The sequence below is a fragment of the Tachysurus fulvidraco genome, chromosome 25 (genome assembly GCF_022655615.1).
Source record: "Tachysurus fulvidraco isolate hzauxx_2018 chromosome 25, HZAU_PFXX_2.0, whole genome shotgun sequence".
Classification (NCBI taxonomy): Eukaryota; Metazoa; Chordata; class Actinopteri; order Siluriformes; family Bagridae; genus Tachysurus; species Tachysurus fulvidraco.
Genome location: NC_062542.1, coordinates 10,428,751 through 10,446,853, shown reverse-complemented (window position 1 = coordinate 10,446,853; position 18,103 = coordinate 10,428,751). Strand labels below are relative to the sequence as shown.

General features: G+C 40.6%; 1 protein-coding gene across 2 annotated transcripts in view; it reads right to left on the bottom strand.

Moving 5' to 3' along the window:
- The window catches only part of bcl2a (BCL2 apoptosis regulator a), an 89,842-nt gene extending 71,793 nt beyond the window's left edge, over nt 1–18,049 (bottom strand). For both annotated transcript variants that reach the window (XR_007139477.1, XM_027173525.2), the window contains exon 1: nt 16,775–18,049. Coding sequence is in view for 1 of the 2 variants with exons in the window: in XM_027173525.2 (XP_027029326.1) it covers nt 16,775–17,254 (480 nt within the window). In the remaining variant the exon portion in view is untranslated. The remainder of the gene's footprint in view (nt 1–16,774) is intronic.
- Nucleotides 18,050–18,103: the final 54 nt, after the last annotated feature.

The window sequence follows — 18,103 nt, the reverse complement described above, 5'->3', positions numbered from 1 at the left end:
CGGGCCAAGCGAGAGGGAAACAATGCACTTGTGGTTAGCACTAAGACATGTTGCAAGCTTGTTGTTTTTTTTAAATCAAAAACGCAATATATCTAACAGGGTCAGTACAGACTGCAGGGCTGTGTGTATATGAGTAATCCTGTGCAAATTAGGGAAATGTCCCTGTAGAAGACGGTTCTTATTTTGGTGCCACGAATGAATCACAAGTAGCTGCAGCCAAGCAGAGAATGTTAACCCTTTCCATGGCAGTAGTGTTGCCTTTTATGATATTCAGTGTTCCAGTTGTCTTAACACATAGGAGGAAAATAGCCAGCATGGAAAACAAGCTGTTGATTCGAACATCCCATAAATCTGAAGATTTACGACAAACCAAAACCATGCTGCAAACCAGTCAGTTCCTTTTGTTGTAGGGGAAAATGCAGACAACATAAAATGCTTTAAAGTGATCTAATAGGTAAAGCAGGGGGGAACCAATAAGATCTAATGTGCTTGTGGGTAGATTTTTTTTCAAGGCTAGAAATCCCAGTTGGCAGAAATAGCTTTAATTAGTGTTTATACGGAAACCTCTATTTTTCCAGTGAAAAAGTAAAGTGCGGGAAAAGTGAGTTGAAAATGCCAAGCAGGGTGAGAGGCATCACCAAGTGCCAGGGGGCAGCTTACGAAAACCCAGATCGAATTCTAGCACATTTTGACTGGCAAATATAAAGAAAGAAAGCCTGAGCCAGCAGGAGGGAAGGCCTGCTTCCTGACAGCACTGTCGCCACCATAAGCCATTCCAGTAGGGGTTACATTCTTTCACTCTTACAAGCAAGCTTACATGCCAGTGCAGGGAAAAGGAAGGGGGTGAGAGCGAGGGACTGAAAAGCTCAGATAAACGACTGACGGAGACAAAAGCAGCCACATACCAAGTGCTACAGGACTGAGGAAATGTTGGCTGTGGAACTGGGGGCTAAGTGGCAAGACAGTTAGAGAAAGAAAAGGGAAGGAAGACAGAAAGAGAAAGTTGAGCCCCAGCTCAACTCTGCGTGGGTGGTGACCAAGCAGCAGCAGAGATGCAAAGATCCACCCCCATTCTACCCGCCTTCCCAAATTTGGCCCCACAAATGGATAGGGGGAAAAGAGAAGGAAAACATTTTTCCAACATTAGCTCACAGACTGGAAGAGAATGAGCCCTTCTGGATGTGTTTTTGCCAAAACGCCCTCTCGTTCTCTTCTAACCCTGCTGGTCTGTAATCAGCTACCTCCTCCTCCACCCCCAGCTTCCCCAACACCCACGCCACCCCAATGCCACCCCCATCAACCCCCCCAAACACACACACAAAATCACTCCCACTACTTTTTCCCCTCATGTGACAGTGAAGACAACAAAAAGGGTTCATTGACCTTTCTTTTTCTCCCACTTTCCTCCTCCTCTTTCTCTTTATCAGCTGATCTCGCCAGATCTCAGGAAGAACTATGAGAGGAATGTGGTTATGTGGGCGTGAGACAATATTGCTTTGTTGTCCTCATGGTAACATGTAAGTAAAATATTGGCACAAGAGCCTGGGAAAAAAATGTGACATAATAGTGATGGGTTCTGTGTGTTTGCGGAAAATCCAGCGGTCTTCTCGAGCAGGTATCACGCATTAATAAAGTCGTGCTGCTGCACTGCCTGTCCATAACGACCACAGCCAATTTTTGCGAATTTGAGAACGGGGAATTTAAACAACACTCTCAGGTGAAATCCACATAGCTTCTGTGTCATAACAGCAAAGTAACTGTAACAACACTGCAGTGTTGTGCTCACAGTTATCAGGAGGCTCTAACAAGCTGTCCACATGCCAGAGAAGCCAATTAGTAAGAAAGCCAGCAGTTTTTCTTCCAAAGTTATCTACTGCTAAACTGAAGAATAACACCAACGTGCTTGAAGGTCCTGGTTCTTTTCCACACTCTAGCTACAATTAACTCATAATCGTTAATAAAGCAACAATGTACAATGGGCTGTGGCAATACATACGACTTTATAATCATATTAAAATTCTGGAATGAACAATTTATCTTAACATGCTGTCATAAGGAGAAAAAGTCACTTATTGAAGACACTGCTTACAAAAAAGGAGAGGAACATAAACAGGCTAGATGTAAGGAATACAACACAAGAGAATCTAAGATGTTATAGAAAAAAAATTGTCACCCTGAACTTATTCGTTTTCCAATAACGTTCCCTATTCTTCAGGTTCTCTTAATTTGCCAGTGATTGCAATTTTTTATTTATTAAAGATGATATATTGTGCTTTTTATCCATTTAAAGTTGCATGTAATGTCACGGAACATCCACAGGACAGGATCCTTTTATCAATTACAGCAGCTATAAACATCCATGCCTTAACCTCTCTTTTTAAGTTAATAAGACTAGAAAAGGCAAGGTCCTCTGTCCTGAAGACTTGCCAGGAAATGTTCAGTCCAATACAAAATGCTGACACCCAATATTCCTTTCGGAAATAATTCTTAAACGTCTCCTACTCAAAACTTTACCATGCCAGTGATTATAATTTTTTTCTTTGTTAAGTAAAATGTTTTTTACTCCATTTATTGTAAGCCTTAGATTATGTTTCATGTCCAGATCACAAGACCTGTTTGTTAAATGTTATCAGAATAATAATTTATTAGAAAGAGCGCTTGATATAAACCTGTGATTTGAATTACAGATGGCACCAGAGTCAGGAAATTAACACCTTTTAACGGCACCGCTATCCTTACGAAAATGTTTTTCATTACTGTGCGTTACGGCAGAAAAACAGCCTACGTTGCATGTTTCATTCTGTAATTGTTTTCATTGAAAGGTATCTGGCTCAGTTTAGTGCCAGCATGTCTCTGCTCAATGTCGGACGACACGACTTTAAAACTTAAAACATATTTTTTAAGCTGAGGACACACTTAGAGAAAGCAGCCGATTAGGTTGGGTGGGTCAAGATTTTCCACGAAACCTTTACAGTCGGTTGCTAGAGTCATTCGGAGAACAGCGTTTTTGCATTTTTTCCATACAAAACAATCACATGATACGAATAAAAACATTTTTTGCTTTGTATGATAACTATGCTCAAAGGTTTGTTTTTAGTTAACCAGAGGTTCCAGTTGTTGGGTGATTTATCATGCCCTGTGAGGCCCTGCCTGCTGGGCTGGATCTCTGACTTGGTTCTCCTTTTGTAGGGGGAATACCAAAGGGGACTTTTGGCTAGCTGCAAAACATGGCACTAACTACAATGGGGACTTTTACCTTTGCATTCATTTGCATTCTCGTCAAAACAGTATTTTTGGCCCAGTTTTCTGTTTGGCTCAAAATCTAGTTTTGAAACCTTTAAATGTATATAAAAAAAAAAGGCATGCAGACATGGTGGGAGTTTAAACTTTAAACTTTCAGGATGAGTGTCAATTTCTGCAAAGTCTTCATGCAGAAAAATCCTGAGCGTTCTTTACAGAATTACCGTAGGCTGGTTAATGATAAATGTAGTAGATGAAAAGCATTAACCAGGAAACGCATTCCATTCTTGTTAAATTAAATTCAAACTTTTATGCAGCAATCAGAGAGGTCAGCAGTTCACAGATACATAGAAGAATGATGAAATAAAGAAAATTCAGTAATAGGGACTGAGATCTCATGTGTCTTAAGATTTGTCTTAAAGAAGGTTAAGGTGTGAATGATGATCAAAGACCACACCCTGAGCAACAAAACATCCTTGGCTGGAGGCAATAGGAAGAAGTAGAATAAAAAATGCACTGTAGCTTGCATGTAGCTTACTTCATGTGCAGTAAGAGGTAACTGGGTGATATGCTACCAAGCCAGTAATTGGTTGTTACAAACAAGTCAAGTTCAAGCAATTTTATTCCAAGCATCTTACTGCTTTCACACCATTCCCAACCCTATTTTTATTTAATCCTCTATTTAATCTGTGTATTGCTTTTCTTTCCTATTTCTATACCTTAAGTTCTGTGATTTGTTTAGGTACTTGCAACAACAACCTGTAGTGCCACAGTTCCTGCTGTCAGGACTAAGCAGTGGGAAGTGGTCTTCTTCCTGTAGTTGTGGAAATTTTCATGAAATTTTAATAGTACTCCTTGTGCACTTGAGCACATGTACTGAACGGCCAATGTTAACCTACAGAGATTGCACAGAATATATCATAATGTCTGGACTTTAAACATCAGACATCCATAACAGATAAATGTCCAACTACACAGTAAGTACAGAACCTCTCTCTCTCTCTCTCTCATTGTCTTACCCTGACTCTTCAGCCCTCTGCCTCTGATCAGTATGCAGACTGGGGCTTGGGTTTGGGGGCTGTGAAAGAAGAAAAAGTTGAAGACGCAAGGGAGGATGGGGAAAGTGAAGGAGGGAAGAACTCCTTCAGGCTGCCTGCATTCTACACCAGACATATGCCACGTCCGACCTTTATCTTCACTCTCCAGCCTTACTTTTCATTCCTCTGCTTCTGCTGTATGTGTCCGAGTCGATTTTGGTGCAGGTCTGCTAAAATCCTGTGTATTCACAGGCCTCTGTTATATATACATCTGTTCATAAAAAAGAGAGTGCTTGCATCACACTGGTAATTTTGGCCAGGGGTTTTTGAGCCAGTGTAGTAGTGCGAGAGCATCCCAAACTGGTATGTGCTCGGCCACTCCCAACCTCCAGCCACATCAGTGACTCCAGAGACTGGTTCAGCACCAAGCCGATGTCTGCAAAGCATTCTGGTCCTCGTTTGTAGCTGGCTGTCATTGTATGATCACATTAACCACAAAACCACTAATATCAAACAGAAACAGCATAGCCATTTGGCATCTGGCACTGGCCATTCCTTGAGCACCATGGCTTAATGCCTGCTTCATTTCCTTAAGTAAATCCAACCCTTCTTGTTTTAGCTACCACTATTACGTTACCTAGTGACCAAAAACACGAGACAAGGCAATGATTGTCTTTTTTTTTAGCTTGTTCTCAAACCACCTCAAATATTTCAACCATTGCACATGCCTCAGAAATGTGCCTTTAGCATGAAAAAGAAAAAGAGAATTTTACTGCCCTTACTTAAAACAACTTGGATTAACTCCAGGAATTTGTGCAAGTTGTTTATTGCTGCTGTTATCCAAGTCTAGACATTGAGTTTCTTTCAACAACAAGAAAGAAACAAAAAGTAAGGTTTACACCGACAAAGTTCAACCACTTAACCACTTTGAAACCCGCTCAGGCTAACTATCCTGAAAATGCACTGTGGATTAGGAAAGGTTTCCTCAAAACAGACGACGTGGTGGAATATCAATGTAAAGGCTCTGACCAAGATGGATGACATGTTTCACACTGAACAGAAACTATAGAGGAGCCGACAGCAGAAATGTGACGCCGCTCTGTCAAACCTTCCCAGCCTTCTTAAATGTCTTTAAATAATGTGCACCATCACAATGGAAGGTAGTTGGGAGTGTATGACACACCCCTTCCTCTTGCTTGAAGAGCAGATTGTGTGAGTCACTGGTTCAGCCTGCATGTCACAGAGAAACTCTGAACTTGTCTCCAGACTCCCAAATATCCCGCTACAGAGGAATGTGACAGTCTGCCTCTTTCATCTTCTCTCATTACACAGGTGAGATCCGTGCTTCAATCCCCATCTGCCATCATCAAAGAGCTCAGATGAGCCTTGGAGGAGGTGCCATGAGCCAGCTGAGATGCTTGAGCCCACACTGCCACCTATTAACATGCTGAAGAGGCTACTCACAAAAACAAAAATCATGTCATGATGGAGGAATATTGGAACTTCTGGGAAAGTTCTGGACCAGATGAGAATACATACCAGCAGGACATGGAGGCAAGTACTGGATGCAATCTGACTGATTGCAATTGATTGCAGGTGTTGTAAACATTTTATTTTCTAAGAAAATCATTTAGCAGCTGCCACAATCTAATTTACCGACTGGCAGAAAAGTCGCTGCTAATGCGAACGATGATATTAATCCACACTGAAACATACAGAATGAAGAAAACAAGGGCTTCACTAGAGCCTCATGTTCAGGATGCTGCACTGCCTCGAGCACTGTTTGGCCTGTTGAGAATGTGTTCATGGCACAAACTATCCAGAGACATGAATGGGGGCAGTATAGCATCCCACATGAGATGGACCTGATACAACTCCTCCTAAAACACCTAACCCCGAACCCTAACGCAAACTGCTCTACAACACAGAACAATGCACTTACCAAAAGCATTTATCAAGCATGAAACATGTTAATTTGTCCTGACACCGGGAAGAACTGGATCAGATCCAACCCCAGGCCCCAGACTTTTGCTTCTGCAGTGAGATGTTCTTCCCCAACACAACTTATTGTCATAGTACAGTTTCTGAATGATTGCCATAAGTTGTCACATAAGCTAAGATGGACAACTGGCTGCCTGTGTGATAATATTATCTTACCTGTTCCTTTCATTGTATTAAATTCTCAGAAAACTTCTGTTCTACCAAACAATCAGACACCAGGATTCTCACTCAAGCCCACCAGTTTGCTTCTCATTAATGAAGACGTATTCAAAAGAAGCAACTACTGTATATTTATTAAACTGCCACAGACAATATATTTTATAAAGTGAGAAGAAAATAAGCCTACATAACAAAATGACATAAGGTCTCCATTGCATTCTGACTGCATTTACTCCTTGTTGGAGATTAGCCACCTACTACTACCTTTGTAGTCTAAACAACTAAACTGTTCTGCTTTCATGCATGCTCCAAATAATTTGTTTTGGATAAGGTGTTTTGGGTAAAAGAGGATTGGTTGCAGCTGAACACAGAAGATACAGATCTCAGCAGAGCACAAAGCAAGTGATGGAGTTAGTATTCCACCTTCCATCTGACTCAGTAAAGGGACTACCAATTGTAGGTTCTTCTATATGTCAGTGGTCTCTAGGTACAGGAATTCAAGCTCACCCTTTACAAGTCAGGCCCAGTTCTTAATTCAGTCAGAATGTATGTACATAATGTTTCCATTTCCTTCAACCAAGCCTGTGAATAATTCTTGCAACTAACCTAAAGCATAGCCTAACATAATTAGATTCATCCATGCTTGGCTCTCCCATATCTGGCATCAACACAGCGCAGGCTTTGCATTATCAGGAAATAACGACTTATTAGCATTCATTGGAGGTTCCTGAGCTTGATCACTGTTCGTCTGACTTACTATGTTAATCAGAGTACAAGCCTACAGACAAACAGCAGGCTGACAATAAAAAAAACCAAAATCTCCATCTGAGCCTAGCATTGGTTAAAGGGAATAACCATAATAACTAATTTCGTCCCCAGCAGAATCATGTCCTGAGGAAACAGCTTGGTGTGAACATATAAAAGAAGCACAGACATGCTTTATTAGGATGGACATATAGTCTTGGAGAGACGAGGACATTGCAGGGCCTGCAGTGCCAGGTGCAAAAGGCATGGCAGATGGCAAACGAAACAGCCAGGGTCAACACACAGAGGTACTGAAAAGAGAGATGTTTGGCTCCAGACCCTTAATGCTTTAACGTCTCAGTGGATCTGCTTTCATAAGACAATGCAGCTCCAGCAGTGTTGGAAAGCTGAACGCGATCTTCAGAAACATGAGTTCATGTTTTGATGCGTTTTATAATAAGTGTAGTTAAAACTTGAGCAGAAGTGTAAATGGAAACTTTGGTTGTACTTTCCTTATTTTTAAAATGTGCTTGAGTGATTAGGAGTTCATCTGTAATTGACAAAGCCAAGGATCACTGAACAGGTTATGGAAAAACAGTGTTTTTTATTATTTTCAAAAACTCCCACATGTTAATGAATAGCAGGGAAAGCTTCCCTATCTGAACCAGTTTAATTTTAATTTTTTAGGTTTTTTTTTTACCCTTTCCAGACCTGTAATGGAAAAACTGTAGCTCGTGTGTTTCAGTACCAGATATCTTGGGGAAGGTTCCTCACTGGAATGGTGGCTATTAAGAGTACCCTTGTGGCATCTCTTACTAATATGATTATTGGCTTCACAGAGCACCTGATGCATAATAGTCAGTGTATTCGTGCTTGGCTTCAAAATTTGCCTGACAGTGTTATGGCAATCTTGTTGGAGTTTTAGTTTGCTGTTAATATTTCCAGTGTCACAAAGGCATTTTCTTTGCCTATCTTTTACAGACATACCTATACACTCAAGATTCCCTCTTACTCTACAGCACTGTTGAACGCTTGATTCTGAAAGGTCAGTAGGTGTTAATTCTTTATAAGAGCAGCTCTTACAGTACTTATAACTGCAAGGATTATATTAATGTACCGCTGCTAACACATTATCTTGTCTAATAACAAATGGCACAGGTGGTTGACATGGTGAAGACTGCTGTGAGGTGACATTTATTCAGCATTTTTGCAAGGAGTCAGTGTCAGCATTTTGTAATCATTCGAGGTAAAGCAAAAACTTTCAGTTTTATGACAAGAAAGTCCTCAGGACAGTTTTTCACTCGTCCTGGATTCTCTGTAACCTGACAAGCTTTACAAAAGGGGAAATAAATTGTAGTAAGTTATAAAACAATTGTAAAACTGCAACAAACTGTAGCTGTTTATGACACATTAGAAACGCCCTTTGCTCATGTTCCACATGAGTAAATATAAACTGGAAATTAATAAAAGTATGACTTCATTATTTAATAGATAAAAAATTGTTAGCATGGGCAATATGCCAGGTACACGCCTACTTGGAAGGCCATGTAGAAATGTTTTTGGGCTCGATGCATTTAAGACCCTGGTAAACAATCCAATGGAAGGGAAAGAAAAAATAGAAAATAGACATAAAGAGGAAGCAATCCATAAATTGCTCCCAGGCTAATTCCATTAGCAATCCCCCAACGTGCCTACACAAAATCCCACATCCTAAGACTCCAGCAGCCAAAGACACCAAGGCTTAGCTGTGTATTTAAACAGCAATATGGTTCCATTGTCACTCCTAGTCTCAAAAAGTCTTTGCAAGAGTGTTATGTCTGTTACTTCCTTTGTGTCATGGTGTATTTTTCTTTCTTTCTTTCTTTCTCTCTTAGTGTGTGTGTGTGTGTGTGTGTGTGTGTGTGTGTGTGTGTGTGTGTGTGTGTGTGTGTGTGTGTGTGTGTGTGTGTGTGTGTGTGTGTGAGTGAGTGTGTGCATGTTTGCACATGTGCATGTGTGTATATGTATGTGCGCAATGGTGGAATGTGGATTTACTGTAAAACTCTTCTATGAGCCAACTGTCAAGGCTGACAACATTTGTGTAGGAGGTTGAATTAGGCATTTCAAAGAGGCACCATTCTAAGAGGAATTTTTCAAATAATCCGGATTTCCCTTTGTCTGTCCGACAGCTGACTCCAAAGCTGCATGAGAGAGGGAGTCCCTTTTTCATAAAGGTACCAGAAATGTTTTTTTGTTCCAGGCGTATTCAGTTTGTATCAGAAGTCTTAGCTCCTAGATAAACACTGTCACTTGCTAGCTATTAAAAAAGACACACACACACACACACACACACACACACACACACACACACACACACACTCACACACACACTCACACACACACTCACACACACACTCACACACACACTCACACACACACTCACACACACACTCACACACACTCACACACACACACACAAAGAAAAAAAAACAAAAAACAATAACAATAAGATGCTGAACAGGATGTGTAAAAGCTGCTGGGAGAGAGATACTTCTTGATGTATGCCATGGAGTCTTTGACACAGTGTGTCGCTGTGTCCATGTGACCAAACCTCAGTTCTGTGGAGAGATCATGATTATGTCATTAACCTAAAATATTTAGCCTGAGAGCCACCACAGTTCTTGAAGCCAAAATGAATTCCCTGCTCTAGGAATCGAGACCACAGAAATGTCTCTTTGCTCCTTTTCTGTTGCTAGTGTCAGTGCTTCACTTTGAGATTCTGATTAAAAACAACAGAGAGTACAGTCATTAAGCACAGATCAGAACCCATACGTGGTTGCGGCATCAAAACAGAACAAACCTCAAAACTAATACAAAGCCCTTCTGAAAAGTCACACTGGAAAATCATCAACAATCAAAATGCTTTTTTTAAGAAAAAACGTTCTTCATCACTAACACACTTAATTACGATGCACCTCATCCAACTATGATTAGCTTATGGATAATCAAAGCAGTACTAGAGCTTTCGCAGTAGCAGATCTGCCATCCTGCTCATGTACAACTACATTATAACTTACCTGTAATCTTAAATGGAATCTACATTTACTCCATGTGTCCAAAATATTTCTACACAAATATGTGGTTTAAAAATCAAAGTTACTGTAAATTATTCAGTAACTACCATGAGAACAACAAAAAAGTGACGAGGACAAGAAATTGGGTGCGTAATGTGTGTGAGTTGACTGTATGACAGTCAGAATAATGTTGTCCCAGGCCAGGATTATTCAACAACAAACAGCAACAACTGTATTCGAACATTATCAGATATGAATATTACATTCATATCTGAATAATATCTAAACTGTGTATGGAGACGACGGGGCATTCCCTGCCACTTTCTCCCCGTTCCTTTGACCTGTTCAGAGAAATGGATGACTAACATATGAAAAGACCCAGGACATTTCATTTTTACTCAGGTTATTTTTTTATGATTAAATCACAAGTTTCACTGACTTAAACTGAGAGACAGATAAAGTATAAAGCAAGAACACTTAGTGGGGTTTTTTGTGTGTGTGTGTGTTTAGGTACATGATGGATCATTTCTGAAGTTTGTAGGTGTATTTTCCCCACACTCAGCTCTCACTTTTTGCTCAGCCTGTCTCTCACATCCAATTTGTCCTCTCTGTTTTCTGTCTCTGATCCACATCATTTGTAAAAAGAATTTTTCATGTGCTTTTTCATATGCGGCGCTTAGCCCGTTTGAACCTGACACTTCTTGGGTTTTCCCCTCTCCTGGTGCGGTTTTGTTTAGGCAGGTACACACCGGAGTCACATACAGGAGTGGACTAAAACAACCGTATCAGTTTCGCTCTGATTTAGATGGTGTGAAAACACCCTAATTAATCACTGATGCAGCTTCTATTCACCTGGATGAATTCATTGACTGAAATAAACTGAACATTTCAACTACATTAATGTTCAGCAAAGACATAATATGTTTGATGGGCACAGATGAGAGACATTCTAGACAGATTCTGCACCTAGGTGGGAATCCTCACACTCCTCCCTGCTCGTATTAACACATCAGCTAATCCTGCACAACACACCTTCTCTAAATCAAGGCATCTACAACACAATGCAGATCTTTGATAACCAATCAGCTTTCAGATCTCTCAGTGCTGTACCTTGCCCCCTGGAGAAACTGGCACTCCCTATGAGCATCTGGGCAGGAAAAGGCAAAAACAAACATCCCTCTTTTATCACTGATCCTGCCTATCTCTGATATCTCGGCTCATTTTTTCTTTATCTTGTTTTAATCCACTCTCATTTTCCCGTCCTGTACCATGTTCATTCGGCCTTCACAGCCAGTGGCAACTATCTGAACATGCAGTGGGTTTGTTTGCAGTGATTACTGTCAAACTGTCAGAAAAGACAAAAAGACAAAAAAAAAAAAAAAAGAATCCCCCTTTCCTTTCTCTCATTTTCTTTTATTCTTTTTTTTCCAACATACAGGCTTTGGTGTCTATATGGCTTTCGCAAACAATGTCACTTGAAAGGAACGAGTGAAACACATGTTCTGGAAAATGAATAGCTATACAGCGGCAGCACTTCTGAAGTGTTTCGTTGTCTTTTGGTAAACACTCCAACACAACACCCACCTAAATAAAAAAGGTGCAGGTGGGGTCAAATGTGCCTCAAAGGCGAAGAGCCACCAATTCTACTGTACAGACACACACACACGCATACACACACACACACACACGCATACACACACACACACACACACACACACACACACACACACACACACATATACACACACGCACTAACACACAGGAACACAGGAACCACAGGTGTGCAATGTGTGGGCTGAGCACCTACTAAACTAAACAAACTTCAATACAGAAGGCACTGCTGTGTTTTTGTCTGAATGGCTGAAGTAGAGATTAGTGAATTACAGCTGATTTGGTAAACAGCATTAGGGAAATGGTGCTTTTTTGACATTTAGAGTTATTATGTCTTGGTAGTTTGATTATTCCCCTCCTTTTTTTAAATTGATTTGACTGGGGAATTTATTTCAGGGATTAAATTCTGTGACATCAACCATACGATTCGCAGCCTTGGGAAAACCCTTTACATAGTGAATTTTTTGACAATTTCTACTGAACTGACATGTATCTCAACCACAGGTATAATTAACGCATTTAAAAATCTGGTTATTCCCAAAAGTCAAAAGGGGTGATGACTTTTCACTCTAACACCGATACTGATAAATTCACTCTGTTTATTCGTTTACTTTTTTTTTGCTTCTTTCTAATTTGTTCGTTTCTTTACAGGTCATTTAAACAATTTAGAACTTTGTTATATTAACAGAGTGTGTAAGCTCTCTTCTCTGTTTTGATGGTACAGGATTATCATATACATTTTGCCAGTTTCCATCTCAGGCTTAGAATGAAATGAGGGTCATGAACATTCATCAGTCATGTTGTTTGATGGATAGTAAAGTTTAGACATCATTTAATCATACTGACTGCATTTTTAAACACATTTGGATTGAAAATTCAAAAGCAAGTTTAAGAGGTTACTGGGTTATTATTGGCAGGAATTTTAACAGAATTTTCTGAAGAAACATTCAATGGGTTTTCCTGTATATTATACAAATAGTTTCATATATTATGGATTTTTATCTCTGCAGAAACAGTTTAATATACTAATGCATGGTATTATCATTGGGAGAAGGAAAGCATGATGGTAAATCTATAATCATGGACAGAATGGAAACTCAATTTAATCTCTGCTTAACTCCAGGTGGCATTGAATAAACAGAGCTGCTAATTCTTATTGTTGACTGTGTGGGTAGAATGAGTTACAGTGGAACAAACCACCCACCGAACGGCCTGTGGACCCCCCAACAAGCAGTTTAACGAGATGGCAATTACAACAACATTAACCGGTCATTTGTTAAAAGGAGAAACAAAGTAAAGCAAAATAACTACCTCAAAGCAGCAAGTGTACTAATGAGAACTAAAGTAAAGACCATTCCAACCCACAAGTACGTAAATGGGGTTTACTTGGGTTTACGAGGTACTTTTTTGTTATAGCCCACACCCTATATTAAACATTTTATTAAACTGCTCAGGTACTTAGTGATTATGAAACTGATGGAGAAAATACAAAGGAAGAGATGACTCAAATTTCTGTTTTTCATGAAAGAAGATACTGTCATTGTCATTTTTTGTCTTGAGAATGAAGAGAAAAGACAGAGCACCTTTTCCGATGAACAATAAGGATAAAAAATGTTATTCGGCGAACTGCTGCTACTGTAACTAAAGCTATATTGCTGAATTAAACTTAGAAAATCTTCTACCAGCATGAATTTCATATTAGTTCATCTATGCAGGTTTATATTGGATAGTGCTAGGGCTGGTTTTGCAGGCATGGTCTTGCAAAGCAATGGACTAGAAAAATCTGACATGGTTCCACTGGTGCATTATGCTGGTCATGCTTGTGAACAGCTATGCTTGTCTAAGCTGTTTTTTCAGCATGGTCAGGAGTCTATAGCCCTCTTTGAACTCGCGCTTTGTTAAACAGAGATGTGGCCTAAATGCAGAGTTTCAAAGCAAACCCTTCTATTAAGGGCTTTCATGGCCAAAGTGGACCACATGGTAAACTTGTGCAAGTATCTATCCATCCAAATCTCATCTTTTTCAAAAAAAAAAAAAGTAGACACACTCTTTCAAGCACAAATACTTTAATACCTATTGCCAGTTTAGAGTAGCTAATCAACTAACCAGCATGTCTTTTTAAGAAGAAACCAAGGAAATCTAAAGGAACGCCACATGGACGTGAGGAGAAAATGCACAAGCCCATACAGCAGCTAAGCACATTGGAGGCACTGGGACTGTAAAACTATAAGACTACGCTCTGGTATACCAGGCCACCTTTGCATGAATCATATTTTGTAAAAGTTCAATCAGTGATAGTCATTTCAGTTCGATTATATCCTTTGTTGTGTCAAACCTGACATGATTCACCATTACACCTAGAATTAGCCTGCTTCTAGCTTCAGATAAATTACAGGTTTTTCAAAGTCTTCAGAAACTCAACTGCATGCCAGAGTCAATTGGAAAAAGAACCAAAATAAGATGAAGGTCTCGATCACGTGTTGAGTGGAAGGGGAGCCTCAGCAGGGTGTCAAAAAGAAGAGCAATGAAAAAGCAGCAGAATCCTGTGTAGTATTCTCCACATTCTGAGCAATTATTTCATAGGCTTTATCTACGTGTTTAAAAGTCATATTCATGCAAATGAGAACCAGATTAGGGATGAATAAAAAAGGAGCTCCTATTCACGCTTTTACAGAATACAAAGAATCAATCAGATCATTTATGCTTTAATGCATTTTTATATTTTTAAATTATGATGTAAACACTGTGAGGGAAATCATTAGTAGTCAGCTTATTTTTTCCTCTCCAAAAGTACACGTTTTGTGATGACTCCCTGCTTCTGTTTGTTAGCAAGGACACGTGATCTTCATTGGTTAAACTGGAGCTGTGTAAATGGTTGGGATTACTAAAGTTATTGATTTGAGGATGGTGGCTGTGTGAGCGACAGGGATTGAACGATGTCTTAAAACCGTTTAATATTTATGGCACAATATCTCCAAATAATATTTATATAAATATATTTAGCACAGCTTATATGGACCTCTGATGGAGTGCACTGACAGAAAACAACAAGAAATCAAGTTTCACAGGAAAGAACACAGAAATGCACATGACTTGGCCTGGTATTTTCAAATAGATCTTACATTTAAGGGGGGGGTTTAAAGGGCAAATTTAAAGACACAAAAGTACAATATAGAATCTTTGTGCACACTTATTCTTTCTGTAACATCTAAGGTGAACCCTAAGCATGTTTTTCTTGGCAAAATGAACTAAATTATCCATTGATTGCTGATTTGCCTCTGGCCAAGAGTGTAGCTGCTTTGTGAATAATGCAAACACGAGTTAAAACATCATTAACGTACTGCCAAGCTAATTGCCTCCTAAGTACGCATTGTCTCATCACTCCGAACATCAACACTTGCTGACATAAACATGCCCCTCAGTACAAACATAAATGCACTTATACATTCCAGCATATAATAAGAGTTTTTCTTTATGTATAATTTAGTTGAATTTGTTGAGCTTGACAATGAGAAGTACGGTAGGTAACGTGACATGGATGAGTGTACCTTTTTCTAAGAGCTGACTCTTAATTCATCCCATCCTGTCAGAAAGGCTTTTTACTCAAAGTAACCTTCAGCAGATGTGTTAAGTAATGACCGCCATTAATTTTGCCCCAGTCCATCTACAGGCCAGACAGGAATAATGGTCCCACTGGGCCACAGCCCTCCTACCTGATGGGCTCTCAGCCAAAAACAAAAACAAAAACTAGGTTAACCTGAGTGGAATCTAGACTGTACCATCCGTGATGCTCATGTCAAATTGATAATAAAGACACGAAGTAATAAACATCCTGAACATAACACAGCCTGTACGTTCTAAAGCTCAATTCAAGATTTTCTATAGAATAGGAAGGCAGAGCTGGCAGAGAGTTTCTTTGGGATGCTACAAAATGCGGCCAAATATTGGTTTTAAAAAAATCCTCGTTTCATGTAAAATTGCACAAAGCTGTGATGGGCTGCTTCAATTTGAGCTGTAAATTATTCAGCACACAAATACTGCAGTGCAGGAACCAACATGTCTGTAGAAAAATCTCTGCATACCCCCATATCACTACTTACTGAATAAGCAGAAGAAGAAGAAGAAGAAGAAGAAGAAGAAGAAGAAGAAGAAGAAGAAGAAGAAGAAGAAGAAGAAAAACTTTAATCCCTTGAATATTTAACTAGGTCACTAATGCAATTCCACAATGTACAGCAGTAGCTTAATGTGGCCTAATGATGTTGCCTATCAGTTAGGTAAAACAACATGATTTCAAGCACAATCAGCAATAATGGAAAACTAAATGCCTTTATAGATGATCTTTAGTTGCCACCTCACAGGTCACATGAACCTGAATCTGTATGGGGTTTCAAATCTCTCCCCGTGCCTGTGTGGGTTTTCTCCAGCTTCCCAAAACCAGGCATGTAGATGGACTAGCTATTCTAACTGGCCCTTAGGTAGGAATGAGTGTATGGATGAATGGATGAATGAATGGATGAATGGATGAATGAATGAATGAATGAATGAATGAATGAATTAATTAATGAATGAATGAATGAATGGGCGTGCTGAAAGCAAAGCAAAACAGTAGACACGTATTTGTATAGCTTTGTATAAGCTATATATTTGTAAAGCTTAATAAAAGAACAGTGAACCACATGCATCATAAGTAGCAAATCATTCTTCACGATCATAGTAAGGACTCCTCACTGAACATGTGTACAAGGAGCACGTGGTGGAACCGAAAGCCAGATTTCCTTTTTTTTTCACAGTAAGGCTGTTACTGCGCATGCGCATAGGCACGCACAGACACTATTACTACAACGTTGTAAAGATTGTGTAAAACTGAAGCATTGTGTATTTTGGATAAATAAAAAAAAACAGTGCTCGATTTGAACTGCGTGCACTTACCCAGCCTCCATTCTCCCGGATCCAGTTCTGCAATGGCCCGTTCAGGTAATCCGTCATCCAACTTGCTATGTTGTCCACCTGGGACGCCATCTCCTGGTTCACGCTCTGTGCGCAAAGGGTGCTACCGAACTCGAGGAAGACCACGATGCGGCCCCAGTTCACGCCGTCCCGAAACAGCTCCTCGATCACGGCGGTGAAACGGCGCTGCGCAGTGCTGGGTGTGAGGTGCAGCTGGTCCGACATGGCCGCGAAGTCGCGCTGGTACGTGCGCTCGATCTCATCTCCGGCCTCGCGCAGTACGCGGTGCAGCGGTAATAAAGCGCGCGGCCTGCGATCCACAACTTCCGCCGGCGGCTCCCTCAATCCGTCGTCTTCCTCTGCTCCAGCGCGGAACTCCCATACGTAGCCTCGCTTCAAAAGTTTCTGATAAATATACTTCTCAACGATATCCCGATTGTCATACGGACTTTGGTTTGCCATTTTCAGACACTGTGAATTGATCTGACGCGCGGGAGGAATGCGTAATTTCAGGGGTCACTCGGAACGCGTCTCAGAAACAACCTGAAAACAGTCTGTCTCGGAACAGAACCTCAAAACCAACACGGAATCCATGTTCACGCCGGTCACGTTGATCTCGCGCGTCGATATTCTGACGATCCCGACGGGCTTTGCTGATGGCTTTGAGGGGCATCAGGCTGATGTTAGACGATCGCAAACGACAGATCCCGAAGTTGCGTGGCGCAAAGCTGCAGCTGATGTGATGCGCGCTTTGCGGCGGGACCACCGCGAGCTTCTGTGCGCCAGCGTCAGTCTTCGATCGCACGGAACGCCCCTTTTCCACCACCGAGCAAAGTTAAGGCTCATTCAGGCGCCGCTCCAACGCGCCGCTCATCAGTCTGCGCAAATGCGCAATGGGCTTTTTTTTTTCTTTGGATCTTCAGCTGTAAATACGATCCTCGGTTTAAAAAAGAAGTAGTAACGTGAAAACGGTGAAAATCGTTTCTTCTGCGTTAGAATTTCAAGCGCATTCTGTCCCCTTAAAAAAAGACGGAAGAGAAATCGGTATGAAGTGAGCGCGCGCTCTTCACTCCCATATACAGTATAGTAGAGAAATCCCACAATTTATCGGTTAAAGGTAAAAGTCAAGCGTTGAAGATACGGACAATGTTGCGAAATTAAAGCTCCGCAGATTCGCCCATTCACTGCTCTCTCTCTCTCTCTCTCTCTCTCTCTCTCTCTCTCTCTCTCTCTCTCTCTCTCTCTCTCTCTCTAACACTCACTGGCTCTCTCTCTTCTCTCTCTCTTTCTCACACACATACACTCTATCTC